The 20,016-nt window shown below is 47.4% G+C and overlaps 3 protein-coding genes across 3 annotated transcripts; all 3 read left to right on the top strand.

Annotated features, from left to right (window-relative positions):
• The first annotated feature begins 2,076 nt into the window (after nucleotides 1–2,076).
• Nucleotides 2,077–3,021, top strand: LOC144326724 (olfactory receptor 2G3-like). The gene has a single exon (XM_077923480.1). It carries the CDS (start codon nucleotides 2,077–2,079, stop codon nucleotides 3,019–3,021), a length of 945 nt encoding a protein of 314 aa, XP_077779606.1.
• A 4,608-nt stretch (nucleotides 3,022–7,629) lies between these two features.
• On the top strand, nucleotides 7,630–8,813 carry LOC114588615 (olfactory receptor 2G3-like). The gene has a single exon (XM_028714023.2). The coding sequence runs from the start codon at nucleotides 7,771–7,773 to the stop codon at nucleotides 8,794–8,796; it is 1,026 nt and encodes a 341-aa protein (XP_028569856.2). The 5' UTR covers nucleotides 7,630–7,770; the 3' UTR covers nucleotides 8,797–8,813.
• A 6,259-nt stretch (nucleotides 8,814–15,072) lies between these two features.
• Nucleotides 15,073–16,400, top strand: LOC114588552 (carbohydrate sulfotransferase 6-like). Its single transcript, XM_028713937.2, has one exon. The coding sequence runs from the start codon at nucleotides 15,173–15,175 to the stop codon at nucleotides 16,316–16,318; it is 1,146 nt and encodes a 381-aa protein (XP_028569770.2). The 5' UTR covers nucleotides 15,073–15,172; the 3' UTR covers nucleotides 16,319–16,400.
• The last annotated feature ends 3,616 nt before the right edge of the window (nucleotides 16,401–20,016 follow it).

Raw genomic sequence — 20,016 nt, 5'->3', positions numbered from 1 at the left:
GAAGTTCTTCCTAATGTTTAGGTGGAATCTTCTTTCTTGTAGTTTGGATCCATTGCTCCGTGTCCGCTTCTCTGGAGCAGCAGAAAACAACCTTTCTCCCTCCTCTATATGACATCCTTTTATATATTTGAACATGGCTATCATATCACCCCTTAACCTCCTCATCAGACCTCTAAATGAGGCTGGATGTTAAGGAAACCAATACAATAAAAGGTGGGGAAAGCATATCATCCAGTGCCATGAGAAGCGAAAATTTCGCCCCATTCCTTGTGACTGCTCAGTTCTGGGGTGGGGAAGACTTTTCACCCAAAGACATATTCCTTCTGGCAACCTTCTGAGGACCACTCATCAGTGGGAGGGGCCAAGGGCAAAAGTGGGTGGAACAGCAAATGTAAGCTTTCCTTTTCATATGTTAGGCTAGTTTCTACACACCCTACCCTCAAGCAAGAGACAGTAGCGGAATTCAAGGGCAGATTCCAGCCAGGGAGAAACACTTGGGGGGCAAAGCAGAGACAGTGGGGAAAACTCTGAAGAGACCTGGAAGGCTGCCTTTCACTGCTGGGCATGAGGTTCCCCAACCCTGGTTTAGTTGGTCAAATGGGACTCAGCTACACAGCTGCAAATATAACATTTTATATGTGTTTTAATTGCATTATACAAATGTGACATTAGATAGTGAGCTAATGGGAAATTCAATATATATGTTAATTTATTTTTTTTAAGAGCATTTTTGCAGCGTTTTTTATATATGTCTAGATTCAGCCATGGTCTCATCTTACTCTTACCTCTGCATCACCCTCTCCCCAGTAATGCACAAACATAGCTATCCTCAACTATGTATTATGCACTATAGCAGGGGTCAGCAAACTTCTTCAGTAGGAGACTGTCCCTCAGATCTTGTGGGGGGCCGGACTATTTTTTTTGGGGGGGGTGAACGAATTCCTGTGCCCCAGAGATGCATTTTAAATAAAAGGACACATTCTACTCATGTAAAAACATGCTGATTCCTGGACTGTCTGCAGGCCGGATTTAGAAGGCGATTGGGCCGGATCTGGCCCATGGGCCTTAGTTTGCCTACCTATGCACTATAGCATGGACTTGACTTCTGTAACCCTTGAGGATATAGTTCATCCGGTAGCTATGGTCTGGGTAGGAAAACCAGTCAGAAGAGCTAAAGAATCACCTCGGGGTCATGTGTGGGGTTTCTCCCCACACATTACTACAGCAAGGTGTGATGTATTAAAGCAGGGGAATCACTGGCCCTGCAGATGTTGCTGAAGAAAAGCTCACATCACCCATAACTATAGGCCATGCTTGCAGGGGCTAACAGGAGCTGTAGCTTGGCAACATCTAGAGGACCATGGTTAAGCCATGTGGAAATAAGAATGTTTTCTTCTTGTACACATGGTTTCTGGTTCATATTCATAGATTCAGCAGTTGTTTGACAGAGGTGGCACTTACTAGAGCTTGGACATGGAATATGGTAGGGTTGCCGTACGTTGAAATTTCCCGGACATACACAGAATCCTTCCATCAGAAGTAGTATCTGGGCAAAATGTTTGGGAAACACGTCAGCAATTTTGTGTTTGCCGATTTCCCTTTAAAATAGCTCAAAAATGTCGAACAAAGCTCAACAACATTGCCAAAAACGCAACCCTAGAATAGAATGTGAAGATCTATTTTCTTTTCAAGTACAGTGGTACCTCGGGTTAAGTATTTAATTCGTTCCAGAGGTTCGTTCTTAACCTGAAACTGTTCTTAACCTGAAGCACCACTTTCGCTAATGGGGCCTCCCGCTGCTGCCACGCCACCGGAGCACGATTTCTGTTCTCATCCTGAAGCAAAGTTCTTAACCTGAAGCACTATTTCTGGGTTAGCGGAGTCGGTAACCTGAAGCGTATGTAACCTGAAGCGTATGTAACCTGAAGCGTATGTAACCTGAGGTACCACTGTATGGGAATCTTGGGTGATCATAGGCTTAGAACGATACCACTAATCTTCTTCTGTCAGCTGTTTATACTAGCTCAATTTTGAACTTGTGTTTCACTGTTTTCCTTGTTTTCCTTTTTCCAGATAATGTACAGGAAAGCAGTATGGGAAGAAGGTAACCACAGTTACCAAGGAGAATTCATTTTATTGGGAGTGGCTGACCGTCCACGCTTGGAGATGTTGCTCTTTGCAATTCTCCTGCCCTGCTACATGATGGCCTTGGTGGGCAACACAACCATCATTGTGGTGTCGCGGCTGGACCCCCGTCTCCACAGCCCCATGTATTTCTTCCTCAGCAACCTCTCCTTCCTTGATCTTTGCTTCACCACCAGTGTGGGCCCTCAGATGCTGTTAAACTTCTGGCGGAAAAGCAAGACCATCAGTTACGGTGCCTGCGTGGCCCAGCTCTACATCTTCCTTGCTCTGGGCTCCACAGAATGTATTCTTTTGGTTGTCATGGCCTACGACCGCTATGCGGCCATTTGCCACCCGCTGCGCTATGGTGCCCTTATGAGCCAATCCCTATGCTTCAAAATGGCTGCCGTCTCCTGGGTTAGTGGCCTTACCACCTCACTGGTGGAGATGGTGATGACTCTTCGCCTCCCGCGGTGTGGACAAAACCGGGTGGATCACTTTTTCTGCGAGGTGCCAGCCTTAATCAAACTGGCCTGTGTTGACACCTCAGTCAATGAGGCTGTGCTCTTTGCTTCCAGCGTAGTGTTCCTTGTAGTACCACTAGGCCTCATTGTGGTCTCCTACGGCTACATTGCAGTTGCCACGCTGGCAATCCGCTCAGCTGAGGGCAAGCGAAAGGCATTAAACACCTGTGCCTCCCATTTGATTGTGGTGTCGCTCTTTTTTGGGACAACCATTTTCACCTACCTCCAGCCCCCGTCCAACAGTGCCCATGACCAGACCAAGATGGCCTCCCTTTTCTATACATTTGTCACCACTATGCTCAATCCACTCATTTATACCCTGAGGAACAAAGAGGTGCACAAAGCTCTAAGAAGACTGATGAAGAGAACTTAAACCCAATGTCTCCCAGCTTCATTCAGAGGTTCCACAATTTATTTTAATAATAATAAAAACCCTTCAATGAAATCACTTCTATGACAGTAATCACAGAAAGCTGCTTTTTTTGTCATCACCCACACAATAATCCAACAAATTAGCCTATAATGAGAATTATTAATGTGGCAGCACCAAGGAGGCATCGTAGAACAAACTAAAGCAGAATAAATCCACCACTAATGCACAATTATTGTGTCAGGAACGTGTTGAAGAACAATAGAAAATAACTGGAAGGGCTCTGAGTAGCAGGATCAACACAAGGGGGGGGGGGGAGTGAACTGTGCCGTATGCATTGCAAGGAGACAAGCAATGGAAGAGGGGGAAGGAACCCTGATGTGAATCATCTCCTAGTGCAATGGTTTTCAACCAGTGTGCCATGACACCCTGGGATGTCTTGAATGATGGTCAGAGGTTCTGTGGGCAACATTGGCCTCTTTCTCTCTTTCCTTCCCTCCCTCCTCTGATGCCCTCTCACTTCTCTGCCTCTCAAAGGCTTGCACAGCTGTTTATTGCAGCAGCCCTGGGTGCAAGCTACCCTGGCGAATGATGCCTCTAGGAGGCGCCTCTCTTTGGGGGGGGAAGGGCAGCTCAGAAACTGGGGCGGCAGCAGCGGCTGTCCATAGGACTCCCAAAGAGAGGGGAGAGGAGAGGAGGCTGAGGGAGCCCTCCACAAGGGAGGGTGTTTGAAAAAGGGTGAGAGGCTGCCAGCTCTGCAGGCAAGGGGTGACATAACTGGGCTGCTGAGCCCCACAGGGGTGTAGTAGTTGCTCAAGGGAGCGGGGAAGTCAAAAAGGTCAAAAACCTTTGTCCTAGTGAATTTTGTGACTGAGTGGTGACATGAACCCAGATGTTCCCTTGGACCAAATCCTGTTCTCTAACTGCTACACCTCTCCATATTTCCAAACAGCAATTTGGACTACTCTGAATATTAATAAGCAATAAAATAAATTTCTTCAAGCAACTTTCTAAGTGTCCACATTGGTTGTTGGTTCAAAGACGGCAGAGACACTCTTCCTCCCTTTTCCTTAAGGGGTGAAGTAGTCCTTTCCCTCCCATCTCTTCTCTGGTGCAAGGCACCCTCTCCTGAGGAAATTGTGTGGAGGAGGAGGAGGAGGACGGATCTCTGAGGCTTCCTTGCTCATTGCTGCAGTGTAAGATGTAGCTTTCCCCTAATTATTCAGTCTGAGCTCTGGTCCTTCTGGGACTCCATCGGAGAGCTGCTGAAAAGTGGGGAGGCAGCTTTGTCGTCCTCCTTCAGGAAGAAATCATAAAATAAGCTCCCCTGACCCCACCAGGCCCCTTTTGAGTTAGAGCAACCATGCTAGGGTGCCCATGTATATGTCCAGAAGTATGCAGATACTATGAGAGATGATGCTAAGCCAGAAGAGTCAAGGCTGAATGAGGCAGACCAACCAAGGCGTGCTCTGGTCCATGGGGTCACGAAGAGTCGGACACGACTAAACGACTAAACAACAACAACAAACCAAGGTAAGCATTGATGGGCGAAATCCTTTCCTTCCCACCCCCATCCTTTACATTAAACATGATGTAGCTGATTCCAAACGTATGCCATTGTGTTCCGCTGCCTCCACCTGTCTCCTGTTCTGTCCCTTTACCCCCTCCCCTTGACACCCAAAAATGTTAATGCTCTTTCCACTTTTTAAAGACTTTTCGTTTATTCACTTTCAACCTCCATCTGCTTCAGCTCCTTCTGCACAGACAGAATAGAAAGGTGTAAAGCAGCCTTTCCCAGTGTGCTGCCCTCCCAGCGTTTTGAACAACTCCCCTCAACTCCTGCAAGCCTTCCCTTTCCAACCGCACCACTCCTCTTCCATGCTCTGCCTACCATCTCCAGAAAGGGCTTGGCAAAAACATGTCTGCAGTCATGGACAGCTGCTGCCCGTCGGCATAGTTCTGAGATAGGTGGACTAATGCTCTAACTTTGTATAAGGCAGTTTCCTGTCTTCCTTGGTTCACATATCTCCTCAGGGTGTCTTCCTCACTGCAGCCTCGTGGCTACATTGGCCCATCTCTGGTCTACAGAACTCCATCCACAGTCAGTCCTGTAAGAGTTTCAGGGGCCCAGGGTTGAGGAACCTGCTTCCCTATCAAAGACCTTCATAGCAGACCAAGAGGCCAACCTGTGGACGACTCCATGAGATTAATGGCTTATGCTAATTTTATTTATCGCAAACGGATTATGTCTTATTGTCCCCTGTCCAGAGATCTCAGAATGGAGTGCAGGGTATATGCATTTTAAATAAATAGATATCATTTACCAGTGTGCAAAACTGACCTAGGCATAATGAGTGTGCTTCTTACTGAGACAGGGGTGAGTTAGTGTGAGGAGTGTCTACTTGAGAAATAAAGGGGCCATAAATTATAGAATGGATGAATGTGAAATGAAGAAAAGAAGAGCTATAAAATGAAACGAAATGAAGAGCAGAGCAGAGATTACATATTCAATGTTCTCAATTCATGGGATGTACTGTAGCACCTTTCACAATACTTCAGTGAGTTATTTGCTTTTCTTGTCTCCCTCCCTAAAGTTTCTCACCCCCATATTTTCGAGGCATTTGCCTGGAAATGAACAACAACACTTTATTGTATTTAGCTAAAAGACATTACAATCCAATTACAGATCCAACAAATAGAATAAAAATAAAACCTGTTAAAAGAGATCCGGAATGTATATACAGTGGTACCTTGGTTTACGACCATAATCCATTCCGGAGGTCCGTTCGTAAACCAAAACAGTTCGTAACCCAAGGCATGTTTTCGCCAATGGGGCCTCCAAAAAAAGTTGTTTGTAATCCCCCCAAAATTGTTTGTAAACCAAAAAAAATGGTTTGTTTGTAATGCAAAAAAAAGTTCACAAACCGGGATGCGCACTTCTGAGTTTGACTTGGTCGTAACCCAAAATGGTTGTAAACTAGGCTATTTGCAAACCAAGGTACCACTGTATTTGCAATAAACCAAATCAATGAATCCCTGCACAGTCTACAGCACTGTCTTTAATGAAAATAGCACAAATACTTTTGGCGACTTTAGCAAATAAGGCTGTTTTATATGTGACAAGCGGATCACAGTCAGATAAGAGGCGGCATATTTTCACTTCAGGGGTCTGTCCCTGTAGCAGAGCCAGCAGCTGTACCAGTTTGAAAGCACATCAAAGTGCAAGTAGATAAATAGGTACGGCTCTGGCGGGAAAGTAAACGGCGTTTCAGTGTGCTGCTCTGGTTCGCCAGAAGCGGCTTAGTCATGCTGGCCACATGACCCGGAAGCTGTACGCTGGCTCCCTCTGCCAGTAAAGCGAGATGAGTGCCGCAACCCCAGAGTCAGCCACGACTGGACCTAACAGTCAGGGGTCACTTTACCTTTACTTATAGCTAGATTTTTTGACCAAACTGCGGGAGGCAGTGGAAGACAGGAGTGCCTGGTGTGCTCTGGACCATGGGGTCACGAAGAGTCGGACACGACTAAACGACTAAACAACAACATGGCTACATTTCAGAAAGTGGTACCAGTAGGAAATTTTTGAGATATGGGTTAAAGATAGGTCTTGCTCGTTATCCTGTTTATAAATCCAATAGCAGTCTTTTAATTCCAGGTAATACAAAGATATCTGTTGTCAGGTTTTTTGAGGCTAGGCGGTCTTGTACTATCTTAGCCCAGCCACACTTCTTCACTGTTCCTCCTGCCTGGAAAAGCCTCTGGAGAGGGGATTTTGAAGCTTGAGGTGGAACACTGATTGAGCATCTTTATTGCAAAATGCTCCCTTCTGAAGTTTCCCTTTAAACAAACAAACAAAAGCACCTTTGTGTTTCTGTTACTTGAGTTTGCAGCTAATACGTAGTCAGGTCATTAATAATCTCTTAAGCTTTTCTAAACTAAAAGGAACCCATTTCTTTTTAGATCTTTTTAGTAGGAAAAGCCTTCAGTTCAAAAGCATGTCAAAGTGCAAGTAGATAAATAGGTACCCCTCCGACAGAAAGGTAAACGCCAGAAGCGGCTTAGTCATGCTGGCCACATGACCCGGAAGCTGTATGCCGGCTCCCTTGGCCAATAAAGTGAGATGAGTGCCGCCAGAGTCGGCCACGACTGAACCTAATGGTCAGGGGTCCCTTTACCTTTAAAGTGCATTATACAAATGCGACTCTAGATGGCGATGGTGAGCTATGGCAAATTCCATATATTTTTCAAAACTTTTTTTTTAAAAAAAGCATTTTCACAATGTTTTTTTTATATGTGTCTAGTTTCCACCCAGTAGAGTTCAAGGGCACATCCCAGCCAAGTGAAAACAGTTAAGACAATGAAGAACAGGGTAGGTAGACCTAACGAAAGACCTACAGAACCTCTGGAGAGCTATGTGCCAGGTTGTTTTTCTCAAAGATTGCTATAGCAAGGCGGGGTGAACTGAGCAGTAGCCTCTCCAAGCACCACCTTCCTAAATTGGTCCTTAGTGTAGAAACTGAACCAGAACATGTGGGATTCAAGATGTTTCTAAAAGACAACTCCCATCATCCCTTGCTATTCATTGGCTATGCTTTCAGGACTGATGGAGGCTGTGGTTCAGGAACGTCAGGAGGGCTAAAGGTTCCTCACCCCTGTACGAATCAAGTGTAGCATGTGTTCTTTCCTCATGTGTGTGATTCCTGGATCGTATTCGTACAGTTATTGGGTCCTCAGTCTTAGAAATGTGTCACTATGGCTCTTGTGTCAGCTGCTCATACCAGTTTCCATTTTGAAATGGTCTTTTGTTACTCTTTTTGCATCTTATTCCAGATAATGTACGGGGGAGCAGTATGGGAAGAAGGTAACCACAGCTTCCAAGCAGAATTTGTGTTATTGGGAATGGGTGACCGCCCACACTTGGAGATGTTTCTCTTTGGTCTTGTCCTGATCTGCTACACGATGACCCTGCTAGGCAACACGACCATCATTGTGGTGTCGCGGCTGGACCCCCGTCTCCACACCCCCATGTATTTCTTCCTCAGCAACCTCTCCTTCCTTGATCTTTGCTTCACCACCAGTGTGGGCCCTCAGATGCTGGTGAACTTCTGGAGGAAAAGCAAGACCATCAGTTATGGTGCCTGTGTGGCCCAGCTCTACATCTTCCTTGCTCTGGGCTCCACAGAATGTATTCTTTTGGCTTTCATGGCCTACGACCGCTATGCTGCCATTTGCCACCCGCTGCGCTACGGTGCCATTATGAGCCAATCCCTATGCTTCAAAATGGCTGCCGTTTCCTGGATTAGTGGCTTAACCACCTCAGTGGTGGAGACGGTGATGACTCTTCGCCTCCCGCGGTGTGGACAAAACCGGGTGGATCACTTTTTCTGCGAGGTGCCAGCCTTAATCAAGTTGGCCTGTGTTGACACCTCTCTCAATGAGGCTGTGCTCTTTGCTTCCAGCGTAGTGTTCCTTGTAGTACCACTAGGACTCATTATGGTCTCATACGGCTACATTGTAGTTGCTGCGCTGGCAATCCGCTCAGCGGAGGGCAGGCAAAAGGCCTTCAACACCTGTGCCTCTCACTTAATCGTGGTGTCCCTGTTTTATGGGACGGCCATTTTCAGTTACCTCCAGCCCCCGTCCAACTACTCCCGGGATCAGGGCAAGATGGTTTCCCTTTTCTATACATTTGTTGTCACCATGTTTAATCCACTAATCTATACGCTGAGGAACAAAGAGGTACACAAAGCTCTGAGAAGAGTAGTGAAGCGGAATTAACGCACCCAGCTTCATTAAGAGGTTCTGCTGTTTTTCTTTTTAAAAATAAAGATTCCTTGTCGATGACTTGCTTGGAGCTGTTTACAGTACAAAGCTTCCTATTTATTTTGTACCACCCAGAGTTGAATCCAATGAATTAGGCTGGATTGTGTATTGCGATTAAAGTCCTTCTAGGAAGTTCTATGAGGCAACCATATGTTTGTGGGAAGGCAACATGCAGGACTTGAGTTCAGCAGTCCTCTACCCATGTGATTACCCCAAACCCAAAGATCTCCAAATTCTCAACTTGGCATTCCCAGCATTTATTGCCCCTGCTCACTAAGCCCTGTTACCTCTTCAACTTCTGATGCTTCCTCCTCCCAGTCTTCTCCTCTGTCCACTTATCATTGTCCTACCACCACTCCCTGGGACCCGATCCTTATTCTCTTGCTGGTTCCGCAGCTGGTTCCCCACCACCATTTCTCTGCATCCAACCAGTTCATACCACATAGATTTCTCAGCTTTGATTATATCAAGCAGATCAACTCTAGCCCTGGTCACTAATAGTTGATAATAAATGGAGGGAAGATGGTCCCATCTGTGTTGTGCTTCCAAATCCATAATCTCTTTTCCCAACCCTTTCTCCCCCCCCCCCCCATGTTTCTTCTTTCCCCCCTGCAACTACAATAATCCTACGTATCACTGGTTTGAAAGCACTCCACAATATACAGAGTTGTATCATCCACAATCAAGTCTGAAATATTCGTGTATTTCCCTCTGAATCTGTTGTCTAGCTTCTCTTTTATCCACTATAGCAAGGTCAAAATGACAAGTTATTTCTCCTCGGTGTAAATTCCATTCTGTCCATCGAGCATCAACAGAGGAATGATCCGAAACCAACTTGAGTTCAATTTTAGCTGCTGCCTCTGCTCAACATAATCTGGGAGATATTAATATGAGGTTTTTCTTTGCATAGGAGTTGCAATTCACTGAGAGAGAAACTTAGGGTAGCTGGGTAAAGGAAGAACAAAACTGCTGGACTTTACATTAGGAGTATGCAGGGGGAGTACAGTGGTACCTCTGGTTGCGAACGGGATCTATTCCGGAGGCCTGTTTGCAACCTGAAAAGAATGCAACCCGCGTCTGAGCATGTGTGGGTCATGATCCGCCGTTTCTGTGCATGCGCGTGATGTCATTTTACGTGTCTGCACATGCAGAAGTGTTGAAACCCAGAAGTAACCCTTCCTGGTACTTCCGGGTCACCGCGGGACGCAACCTGAAAACGCGCAACCTGAAGCAAACGTAACATGAGGTATGACTGTATATGGGAAAAGAGAGGAGAGAAAAGGAGGGGGAGGAATACTCTTCTACATGCACCAAAACTAGGAGACAGAACACAGTTTAAAGCAAATTACAGCCCCAAGAAGGCTATCAATGGCTGCTGGCCATGACAGCTACGCTCTGGCTCAAAGTTCAGAGGCAGTAATGCTTCTGAATGCCATTTCCTGGAAGCTGCAGGAGGTGGAGTGCTCTTGTGCTTGAGTCCCTGCTTGTGGGACATCTGGGTGGCCGCTGTGAGAATGGGATGCTGGACTAGAGGCTTTTTCTCATGTTCTCAGGGTGGGTCCTAAAATCTCTCAAGTATCAAAGCAACCACATTATCGTGTGGACAAGTTGCAGGATACACCTGCAAAAGGCCGCCGTTCTGGAAGGCTCCTAGATGCTCCTCACATACCAGTGTCAGGCTTCAGGCAATCGGATCTCTCCCCCAGTGGCAGTAAATAAGCAGATCAAATGAAAGGAGCGTTCTTACCAGTTAGTTTCTTTAATAATCACAGTGAGAGACAAAGGAATGCATCTCTCTCTAGAAATGGCATTGCTCCCAGTACAGGTTCACCCCCTCCGTCCCCCTTAATCTACGTCACTCCTACATCAGGTAATCTGAGCTTGTTACAGCTGAGTTCTCTGTTCTATCACTCTCAACGGCTGTCTAGTCTTAGGCAAAAGGGGCGGGGGCGGGTCAGGAATGCTTTCCAAGGACACTTAATCTGCCAGCTTTCTCTCCTGGTGTTTCCTCTTCTAGCTGTTCCTCACCCAGTATTTCCCAGCTTTTCCCCTCTGGACTATGCCCCTCTGCAAACCACTGTTCTAAATCAATACTGTCTTCCTGCCCTTAGGAAGGTTCAGGAGAAGGGGGTCGGCCCCCACTATTCCTCCTCAGTCCTGCCCCTGACAACCAGCAGTCATTTGCATTTTGCCACAAGGTGGCAACAGCCTCAACTGAACCTCTGTAACTGGACTTGCAGTTCTCCTGGCCTGGTGTTTTGATGGCATCTACACTTCAAAAATATTTTTGCATAGATGAGAAGCACCAATCCCTTGGTAAGCATCTATCTGGAAGCAGCACCATAGTTACAACTGCAATGTGTTGCATTTAGGGAACTCTGTGGGGTCGTCGCCAACCACCCTGTTCCGTTTGTGCAAGGATTTCCGCTTGCGCAACAAAACTCCCCTCCCTTTCATCTCCCCACTAATTTGCTCCAGAGTCCAGAAGGAAGACCCAGAATGGATTTTGTCAGGGAACTGCCATCAGCCCAGACGCGAGAGGTTGAAGGGCAGTTGTGTTATAGGGAACCTCCGAAAGTCTTGCGAAGCAGTTCCTCCTCTGGTGAGGAGGAAAGCCCCACCTCCAGCGGGGAGGAGGTGGTGGGACCAGGGGATGCTAGGGAGAGCCTCAACACTGACCCTGAGCAAGCTGGAGAGAAGGGAAGCACCCCTTTGCCAGCGCCCACTCTGCACAGTAGGTTTCGGCACAGGGAGGGGAGGAGAAGGTTGGGGATCAAGCGACTGTTATGCTGGGGGAGGTACAAGGACGGACCACTCCCAGATTCTGCTAGCGACTGAGCCAGACATGAACTTGTGACGCTCTTCACTGTAAATATTTTGCACTAAGAATAAAGCCTGGAAAAGGCAAGTCGGAGTCTTGCCTGTTTGCTCTTGAGCAACCACATCATCATCTGACAGATCTGGAAAGGCAAATGGGGAAGTGTGGGTTAACACTTGCTTTGACACAGCATCATCTGACCTCCCGGCAAACAGATCAGGATGAATGCTCACTAAATAGCCAACATGGTCTAATCTCCCTGCAAATAAAGCAGGATGAAGGCTCAACAAAACAAGCCATTTGTAAGTGCCTTGACTTTCATCTGCCAGGTTTCTCCCCCCTCCCCGCTCCCCCAGTTTGAGGAGGTGCATTTAAATATCTCCAGTATCTCCTTAGGAAACACATACAAAGGCCGCAGTCTCAGGACCCCAGACATATCATAAGCTGCCAAAAGCCCAAGGGTGTAAAATGATTTTAAGTATGGCGCCTAAAAGACTGTAGGCTACTCAGGAGGTGATGGACTCTCCTTCCTTGAAGGTTTCAAAGTGGAGGTTTGATAGCCACCTGTCATGGATGCTTTGGTTGAGATTCCTGCGTTCCAGAGGGTTAGACTAGGATGACTCTCAGAGTTCCTTCCAACTGCATAATTCGATGATTCTGTGGCATGTGGGCCCTGCATGAACGTGGCCTTCAACAAGTGGGGGGAGCTAGAGATTGCCCATTCCTGCCCTCCTTTAATTCACTGATCTAAACAGCTCCATGGACTAAAGAGACGGGTATCTGCAGCATCAACAATGGCGATTTAGGCTGCAGAAACAGCACAACAGGAAGGAGTTAACAAACATACCCCCCAATGTCTCTTCTCCTATTAAATTAATATCTGAGATGTTGCCGGTCCAATGACAGGTCTCCAGAGCCATGTCTGTTTAGGCCATCACTGTCTATAGAGAAGGTTGAATGAGCTGGGAGTGAAATGCCGTCCAAGGGATCCTGGTCCCTACTGGAAGCCATCACTGCACCCCACCATTCCTCATTAATTGCCACCATGTGGCACAGCGGGCCTTGTTAGTGTCTCTCTGTTGGGGATGGCAACACCGGAGAGCCCTGTTTCTTCTTAATGCCGCTTGCTATTTATGAGAACGGAGACGGTAAACAAGCATTCAGTTCTTTAGCAAGCGGGAGTCTCTTGATGAGCCCCAAAGGGAGAGCCAAGAAGTAACAAAGTCAGAGAGTGTTGCAGCAAAGTTTCAGGGAATCCATAGGGGAGCTGGCACTTCTACAAGTACCCAGAAAAACTCCAGCACACTCAAGGACTGCATGGAGCGATGGAGAAAATGTCCCCTGATAACGCAGCTCTTAAGTAGGGGCGGGGAGAACCTCGGGTTCAGGTCTGAATAATAGATACCGATTGTATTTGCTTGATTGATTTCCATTCTGGATATGGGACAAATCTGCAGGCGTCAGCAGTTTCCTATTTCTCTTTTCGTTGGACATCCCCAGCTGCAACCACCTAGGATGGCCAAATACGAAAGAGAGAACTGCGCAACTGCTAAAGGTGCAGGAACCCCTTGTCCTCTTTTGCACCTGGATACCTTAGACTGAGGGGGACGCGGGTGGCGCTGTGGGTTAAACCACAGAGCCTAGGACTTGCCGATCAGAAGGTTGGCAGTTCGAATCCCCGGGACGGGGTGAGCTCCCGTTGCTCAGTCCCTGCTCCTGCCAACCTAGCAGTTCGAAAGCACGTCAAAGTGCAAGTAGATAAATAGGTACCGCTCTGGCGGGAAGGTAAACGGCGTTTCCGTGCACTGCTTGGTTCGCCAGAAGCAGCTTAGTCATGCTGGCCACCAGCTCCCTTGGCCAATAAAGCGAGATGAGTATCGCAACCCCAGAGTCAGTCACGACTGGACCTAATGGTCAGGGGTCCCTTTACCTTTACCTTAGACTGAGAGCATGTAGAGGATGGGCAGGAAAGACCAATATTGAATTGTTCCTATAACCCATGGCCCTGTAGATATTAGAAACCAAGATGCTTCCTTTTATGGGTGACACTGATAGGGTTTTTTTTGTTTTTGTAGCTGTTCCAGACATTGTTTTGAAGATGCCCGGAGCATCCTTGTTTGTTTTTCCTGCATGGCCCCAGATTATCATTTTCCTTCAGGGCTGAGCACACCCTTTGAGCACACAGAGAGGGAGAGAAGGAAGCAATAGTCCTCTTCAAGGGGAGCTTCATTCTTCAAACAGGAACGAAAGCCATCTGAGAGAGGTAGAAGCAGCTGCAACAGAAGGTAAAACTGGCTCCCTTATCTATCCCAGGAAAAGTAGGGACAGACCTTTAGTCATTGCTGCACTATTTTAGGTGGTGGTGGGGGGACTCAAAAGTCTAAGTAGGAGAGAGACGAGATCATGTAGATCCTGTTTTTGATAATAAAGAGTAAACTCCAACATGGTCAGAGTGGTTTACTGCTGACACTGTTGGAAGGAGGGAACACAGGAAGAGACATGTAGATATCCAAAGGGTAGAGAGAAAACCATCTCATTGTCCTATTCTGGTCTGCACTGATAATGTTATTTTTAAATGTCCCCTAGGGACAAAAGTGAGATGTGGCCACATAAATCATTTCAATGTACAGTGGTACCTCGGGTTAAGAACTTAATTCGTTCTGGAGGTCTGTTTTTAACCTGAAACTGTTCTTAACCTGAGGTACCACTTTAGCTAATGGGGCCTCCCACTGCCGCCACACGATTTCTGTTCTCATCCTGAAGCAAAGTTCTTAACCCGAGGTACTATTTCTGGGTTAGCAGAGTCTGTAACCTGTCCCACTGTATCTGTCACTGGGCATAAATGTGTTGATTAGTAAACCCTCCTAGCTCAAAATGAAGAGAGAAACCACTTTCTGCTGCTGCTGCTGCTTCGGCGATCACTAGTAGCCAAGTAAGATTGTCGTCCATAAACACGGTTTTAACAATGACTCCAAAAGTGACTGCGGAGGCCAATTCTGGATCCACACGACCTTCCACAGTGGGGACATTGGTTTCCTGGCAGGAGTTGATCATGGTGAGGGTTTGCCAAGCGTGCCTTCCTCCTAGCACGTTTCTCCCTTTCATCCTGAGTTTGAGTGTCTTCAAAGCCCATGACACCTTTGGTAAAGGTTGTTCTCCAATTGGACCGCTCACAGGCCAGTGTTTCCCAGTTGTCAGTGTATATACTACATTTTTTTAGATATGCCTTGAGACAGTCTTTAAACCTCTTTTGTTGACCTAAACAGAAGGTGAACCCCAAAACAGTCCAATGGAAACTGAGCATGCTCAGTGTGCATGGAATGCTGGTTGGCTGACAGAGGAGGGCAAAGAGGAAAATTGGGGCGGGGTGAGTGAAATCGATTGCCTAGATCCCCCAAATGCAAAGCACTCCACACTGCAACATTTTGTTGCAAGCCCCCCCCCCCTCCTTTCATATGTCTCTAACTCTTGTTCCGCCTCTCACCTCCAGGTCCCTCTCTTCCACCAGCAAAAATGCTCATCAGAATCAACACCGCCCAGTTCCTCATTGTCTTGGCGCTGCTGCTGCTGCTCTTGTTCTCATCCTGGAGAAGGCTCAAGCCCCAGGAAGGAGTCTCGGCTCCCACCCAGACCCATGTGCTGATCCTTTCCAGCTGGCGCTCCGGCTCGACCTTTGCAGGGCAGCTCTTCAGCCAGAACCCCTCGGTCTTCTACATGATGGAGCCAGCCAAGCACGTGTGGCATCGCCTGCCCTGGGGCAGCCCCGAACTCCTCCAGGGGCCCCTGAGGGACTTGCTGCGCTCCGTCTTCCTCTGCGACATGGGGGCCCTCCTTGCCTACATTGAGGAGCCCAGCATGGTCTACCAGCTCTTCATGTGGCCCATGAGCAGGGCGCTCTGCTCCCCTCCAGCCTGCGAGGCCTTCCGACGCTCTGACATCATCGGGGTGAAGGAGTGCGAGTCCCGCTGTGGCCAAACGCCCTTTGAGAAGATTTCTGAGGCCTGTGCCACCTACAGCCACGTGGTGGTGAAAGCCGTCCGCTTCTTCCAGATGGAAGCGCTTTACCCGCTCCTGACAGATCCCTCCCTCCGCCTCTGGGTGATCCACTTGGTCAGGGACCCTCGCGCCGTGTACGCATCCCGCCAGGCCGTGTCTCTTCACCCCGATGACCTGGTCATCGGCAACGGCGTCAACGGCACTCCCAGCACCCTCGGAGTCATGCACAGGGTCTGCCGCGCCCAGGCCGAAATGTACCTCACGGCCTTGCACCGCATGCCTCCGGCCTTGAGGGGGCGATACCTCCTGACACGGTATGAAGACCTGGTGAGGGACCCTCTGGAGCACCTGGCCAAGTGGTACCAGTTCACCGGCCTGACTTCCTCCCATAGGCTCGAGTCCTGGGTCTATAACATAACTCACTGGCCCACCGCCAACAGTGACCAGAAGCCTGGCATCTCCAGCGTGGACCCCTTGGAGATACAGAAAAATGCCAAGGTAGCTTCCCAAGCTTGGAGGAAGCACCTCAGCTTCCAGGAGGTGCAAGACGTTCAAAGCATCTGCAAGGAAGCCATGGAAGTCTTTGGCTACAAGCCAGCTGCATCAGAGGAGGAGCAGACAGATTTGACGAAAGACCTTGTCCTCCCCAGGGGAAAAAATTAAGTCCCATGCGGACGGGCTAGAATGCAAGGGAGAAGAGGAAGGATGAAATGGAACCCCCTTGCCACAGCCTCACCTTACACTGGGGGGGGGGGGGGATCTCTGGAGATATTTGCCCAAAGTATGCCCACTATATTCTACAATGTTAATGTGCTGCAATCTGTCCTCCAATTTCCTCTGAAGTTTTATTCCTCTGTGAAAGAGGTTCTAACTGATTCTCACGGCACATGCAAATTCCATTCACATTTTGGTGGGTGCAGGATTTTCAGGGTACCCTGTTGTTGGGAGGTGGGTGGCTGAGGGTGGTGTGTGTTTTTTCCCTTCTGTTTCTCCAGCACTTGCAGCCACCCTGGCTGCCTGCACTTCCTAATCGAAAAAAGCCCCTCCACCCTGGCCTTTCAACTAAAACACAAACACCTAGGAAGGCTGCCGAACACAGAACGGTGATGAGATGATTTGCAGAATAGGAGAAAGAACATTGGCAAACACCCCTTGGTCATCTCAGAAGGAAGGTAAGCGCAGGGTGAGGAAGTGAGAACCTGTCTCCTGCCCATAAAGACTTCAGCAAATTCTTCTCTCCCTTCTAATCATTTTCAAACACAAGTTCTCATCTCATTAATTGATGGAGAATGGTTGAAAATACAGATTTTTTCCTTCAACACCACACTAATTCTGCCATCGCAAAAAAAAGCCAAGATCTCTGTGACAATCTAAAGACCAGCCTAACATATTTATTGTGGCAGGAGCTTCTGTAGGAATAATAATAATAATAATAATAATAATAATAATAATAATAATTAGTATTATTTATTTCTACCCGGCCCATCTGGCTGGGTTTCCCCAACCACTCTGGGCGGTTTTCAACAGAACAATGAAAACAGAATAAAACTTCAAACATTAAAAGCTTCCCTGAACAGAGCTGCCTTCAGGTGTCTTCTAAAAGTCGGATAGTTTTTTATTTCCTTGACATCTGATGGGAGGCTGTTCCACAGGGCGGGTGCCACTACTGAGAAGGCCCTCTGCCTGGTTCCCTGTAACTTGGCTTCTCACAGTGAAGGAACTGCCAAAAGGCCCTCAGCACTGGACCTCAGTGTCTGGGCTGAACGATGGGGGCTCCTTCAGGTATACTGGGCCGAGGCCGTTTAGGGCTTTAAAGGTCAGCACCAACACGTTGAATTGTGCTCGGAAACCTACTGGGAGCCAATGCAGGTCTCTCAGGACCGGTGTTATGTGGTCTTGGCGGCCATTCCCAGACACCAGTCTAGCTGCCGCATTCTGGATTAGTTGCAGTTTCCGGGTCACCTTCAAAGGTAGCCCCACATAGAGCGTGTTGCAGTAGTCCAAGCGGGAGAGAAAACACCTCCTTCATTGGACGCAAACCTATGGAGCATATGGAAAGGAGTGGCTTCTGGGGAAACTGCTCCTTCCTTCCTTTCTGTAGGTACTTTCCTTGTTCGCCAGAAGAACCCTTAAACCCATGCTGCTTTAGGAAGCCTGCCAGGGAAAGCTTAGTCACGGGTAGTTTAGCTGCCCTCTCTTGACACTTAACGGGTTCCAAAACTGAAGCAGGCACTCCGAAACAGGAGAGACTCCCTTATATGTACACACAACTGAAGAACCAAATTTGAGTGCTTTCCAGAAGAACATCCCCTGCAGCCTCCATGTTCAGGTTTCTGCCATGTTGTCGTAGGCTACTTTAATCTGGAGAAATCAAGCGGCTGAAACTTTTCTTGGCAATTTACAAAAACATTGTAAATTGTATGAGTGTTAAGATGATGCAAGAGTAAAAATAAAAGTGGAATCAGTAAGTTAGTTGATAAGAATTTGAGAATAGGTGAAATTTGAGAAAAAGTTAATTTTTTGGTTAATATTATGCCTAATTAAGTATTCAAGCTTTTGGAAAATAAACTTAAATTTAGAGACATAATATGGGGAAAATACAAATAAGAAATTGAAACAAGGTGATAATTTGCTGCTTAGAATTTTATAAACCTGGAAAGCAGGAACGGAAGATGTGAGGAAGTCCAAAAGTGAGGAAAGTATGAACATTAAGAATTTGGATTTGATGTTATAATTTTTTTCTCTTTTTTTGTATGTCTTTTTTCTGATATTTCTTTTTTGTTTGTTTATTGTATTGTTGGGGATGGGATTATATGTGTTGGGTGATAAATGTAAAAAACTTTGAATAAATATTTTTTTTTTAAAAAAGAGAAACTTTTCCTGGCATGAGAACAAGGGGTGGGACGGTGGGGGAAGCCTGGCCTGTTCAATTCCTGTGCTTCAGGATCCTGTTAAAGCAGGAATGGGGAACCTTAGATTTGGCCCCCTCTGCTTCTCTGTCTGGCCCTTGGGACTCTCCCCAGGGCACACCCTCCTGAGCCACACCCTTCTCCCACTTCCTTTAAAGCCCTATATGGCCTAGGACCCTCGTACCTACAGGACCGCCTCTCCTGGTACGCCCCACGGAGGACCTTACGGTCTACAAATAAAAACACCTTGGAGATCCCGGGCCTCAGAGAGATTAGGCTGGCCTCGACCAAGGCCAGGGCCTGTTTGGCCTTGGCCCCGGCCTGGTGGAACTTTGGTCAGGACTCAGCCTGACTCCCCTTTTCTTTTTGTATAAGAACTAATATGAAAGAGACCTCCCAGCATTCTCACAGGCCCATATAAGATCAGCGTAAACAGTTGGGCCGATGAGTACTGACTGTTCCCAACCCTAACCCTGCCAAAAGCCATCTAATTAGACTTTAATTTGATTTTGACCTGTTTTTAGGAGGTAATTTAATTATTCTTTGATTTTATACTAATGTTATATATTTGATGTTAGCCACCCTGAGCCTGACTTCGGCCGCGGAGGGCGGGATATAAATAAAAGTTTATTATTAATTATTATTGTTGTTGTTGTTTTGTTGTTGTTGTTGTTGTTGTTGTTAGCTTTTGCCTGGTTGGAATGAGTCCTTGAACCCTTCTCGTGCTTCCTGCTTGCCTGATGGAAAACAGAGAGGGGTGTTTGACCGTGAAGGAAGTCGCCTACTGTACAAAGGACAAAAATAACATCCATCACACACCCCACTTTTGCATTTGACCCTGCCCACAACCTGGAATGTGGTAACCCCAGAAGGTTCCTCCAAAGGGATTGCAGATATTTATAGAATTACAGTGGTACCTCGGGTTCCATACGCTTCAGGTTACAGACCCTTCAGGTTACAGACTCCGCTAACCCAGAAATAGTACCTCGGGTTAAGAACTTTGCTTCAGCATGAGAACAGAAATCGTGTGGCGGCGGCTCAGCGGCAGCAGGAGGCCCCATTAGCTAAAGTGGTGCTTCTGGTTAAGAACAGTTTCAGGTTAAGAACGGACCTCCGGAACGTATTAGGTACTTAAGCCGAGGTACCACTGTACAGAATCGGAAAAGGCCCCCAGGGTCATCTAGTCCAGCCCCCTCCAACATTGCTGGCCTCTATCTGCCATCCGCCCCAGCCAGCATGACCAATGGTCAGAGATGATGGGAGTTGCCCCGCAACATCTGAAGAGCTACAGGGCCCTCTCATCCCTCTGCTATAAAGGTGCAGGGAGGTCCCTTCCTTCCTTCATACCGCAATCATCCAACCACGAGCCTTAAAAGAACATAAAGACTTGCCCTGTTGGGTCCAACCAAGACCCATCTGGCCAGCCAGAAGGTTCTGGGCATCCCCAAAGAG

This window comes from Podarcis muralis, chromosome 2 (assembly GCF_964188315.1).
Source record: "Podarcis muralis chromosome 2, rPodMur119.hap1.1, whole genome shotgun sequence".
Classification (NCBI taxonomy): Eukaryota; Metazoa; Chordata; class Lepidosauria; order Squamata; family Lacertidae; genus Podarcis; species Podarcis muralis.
The sequence above is the reverse complement of the archived record's forward strand: the minus strand, read 5'-3'. Positions and strand labels throughout refer to the sequence as shown.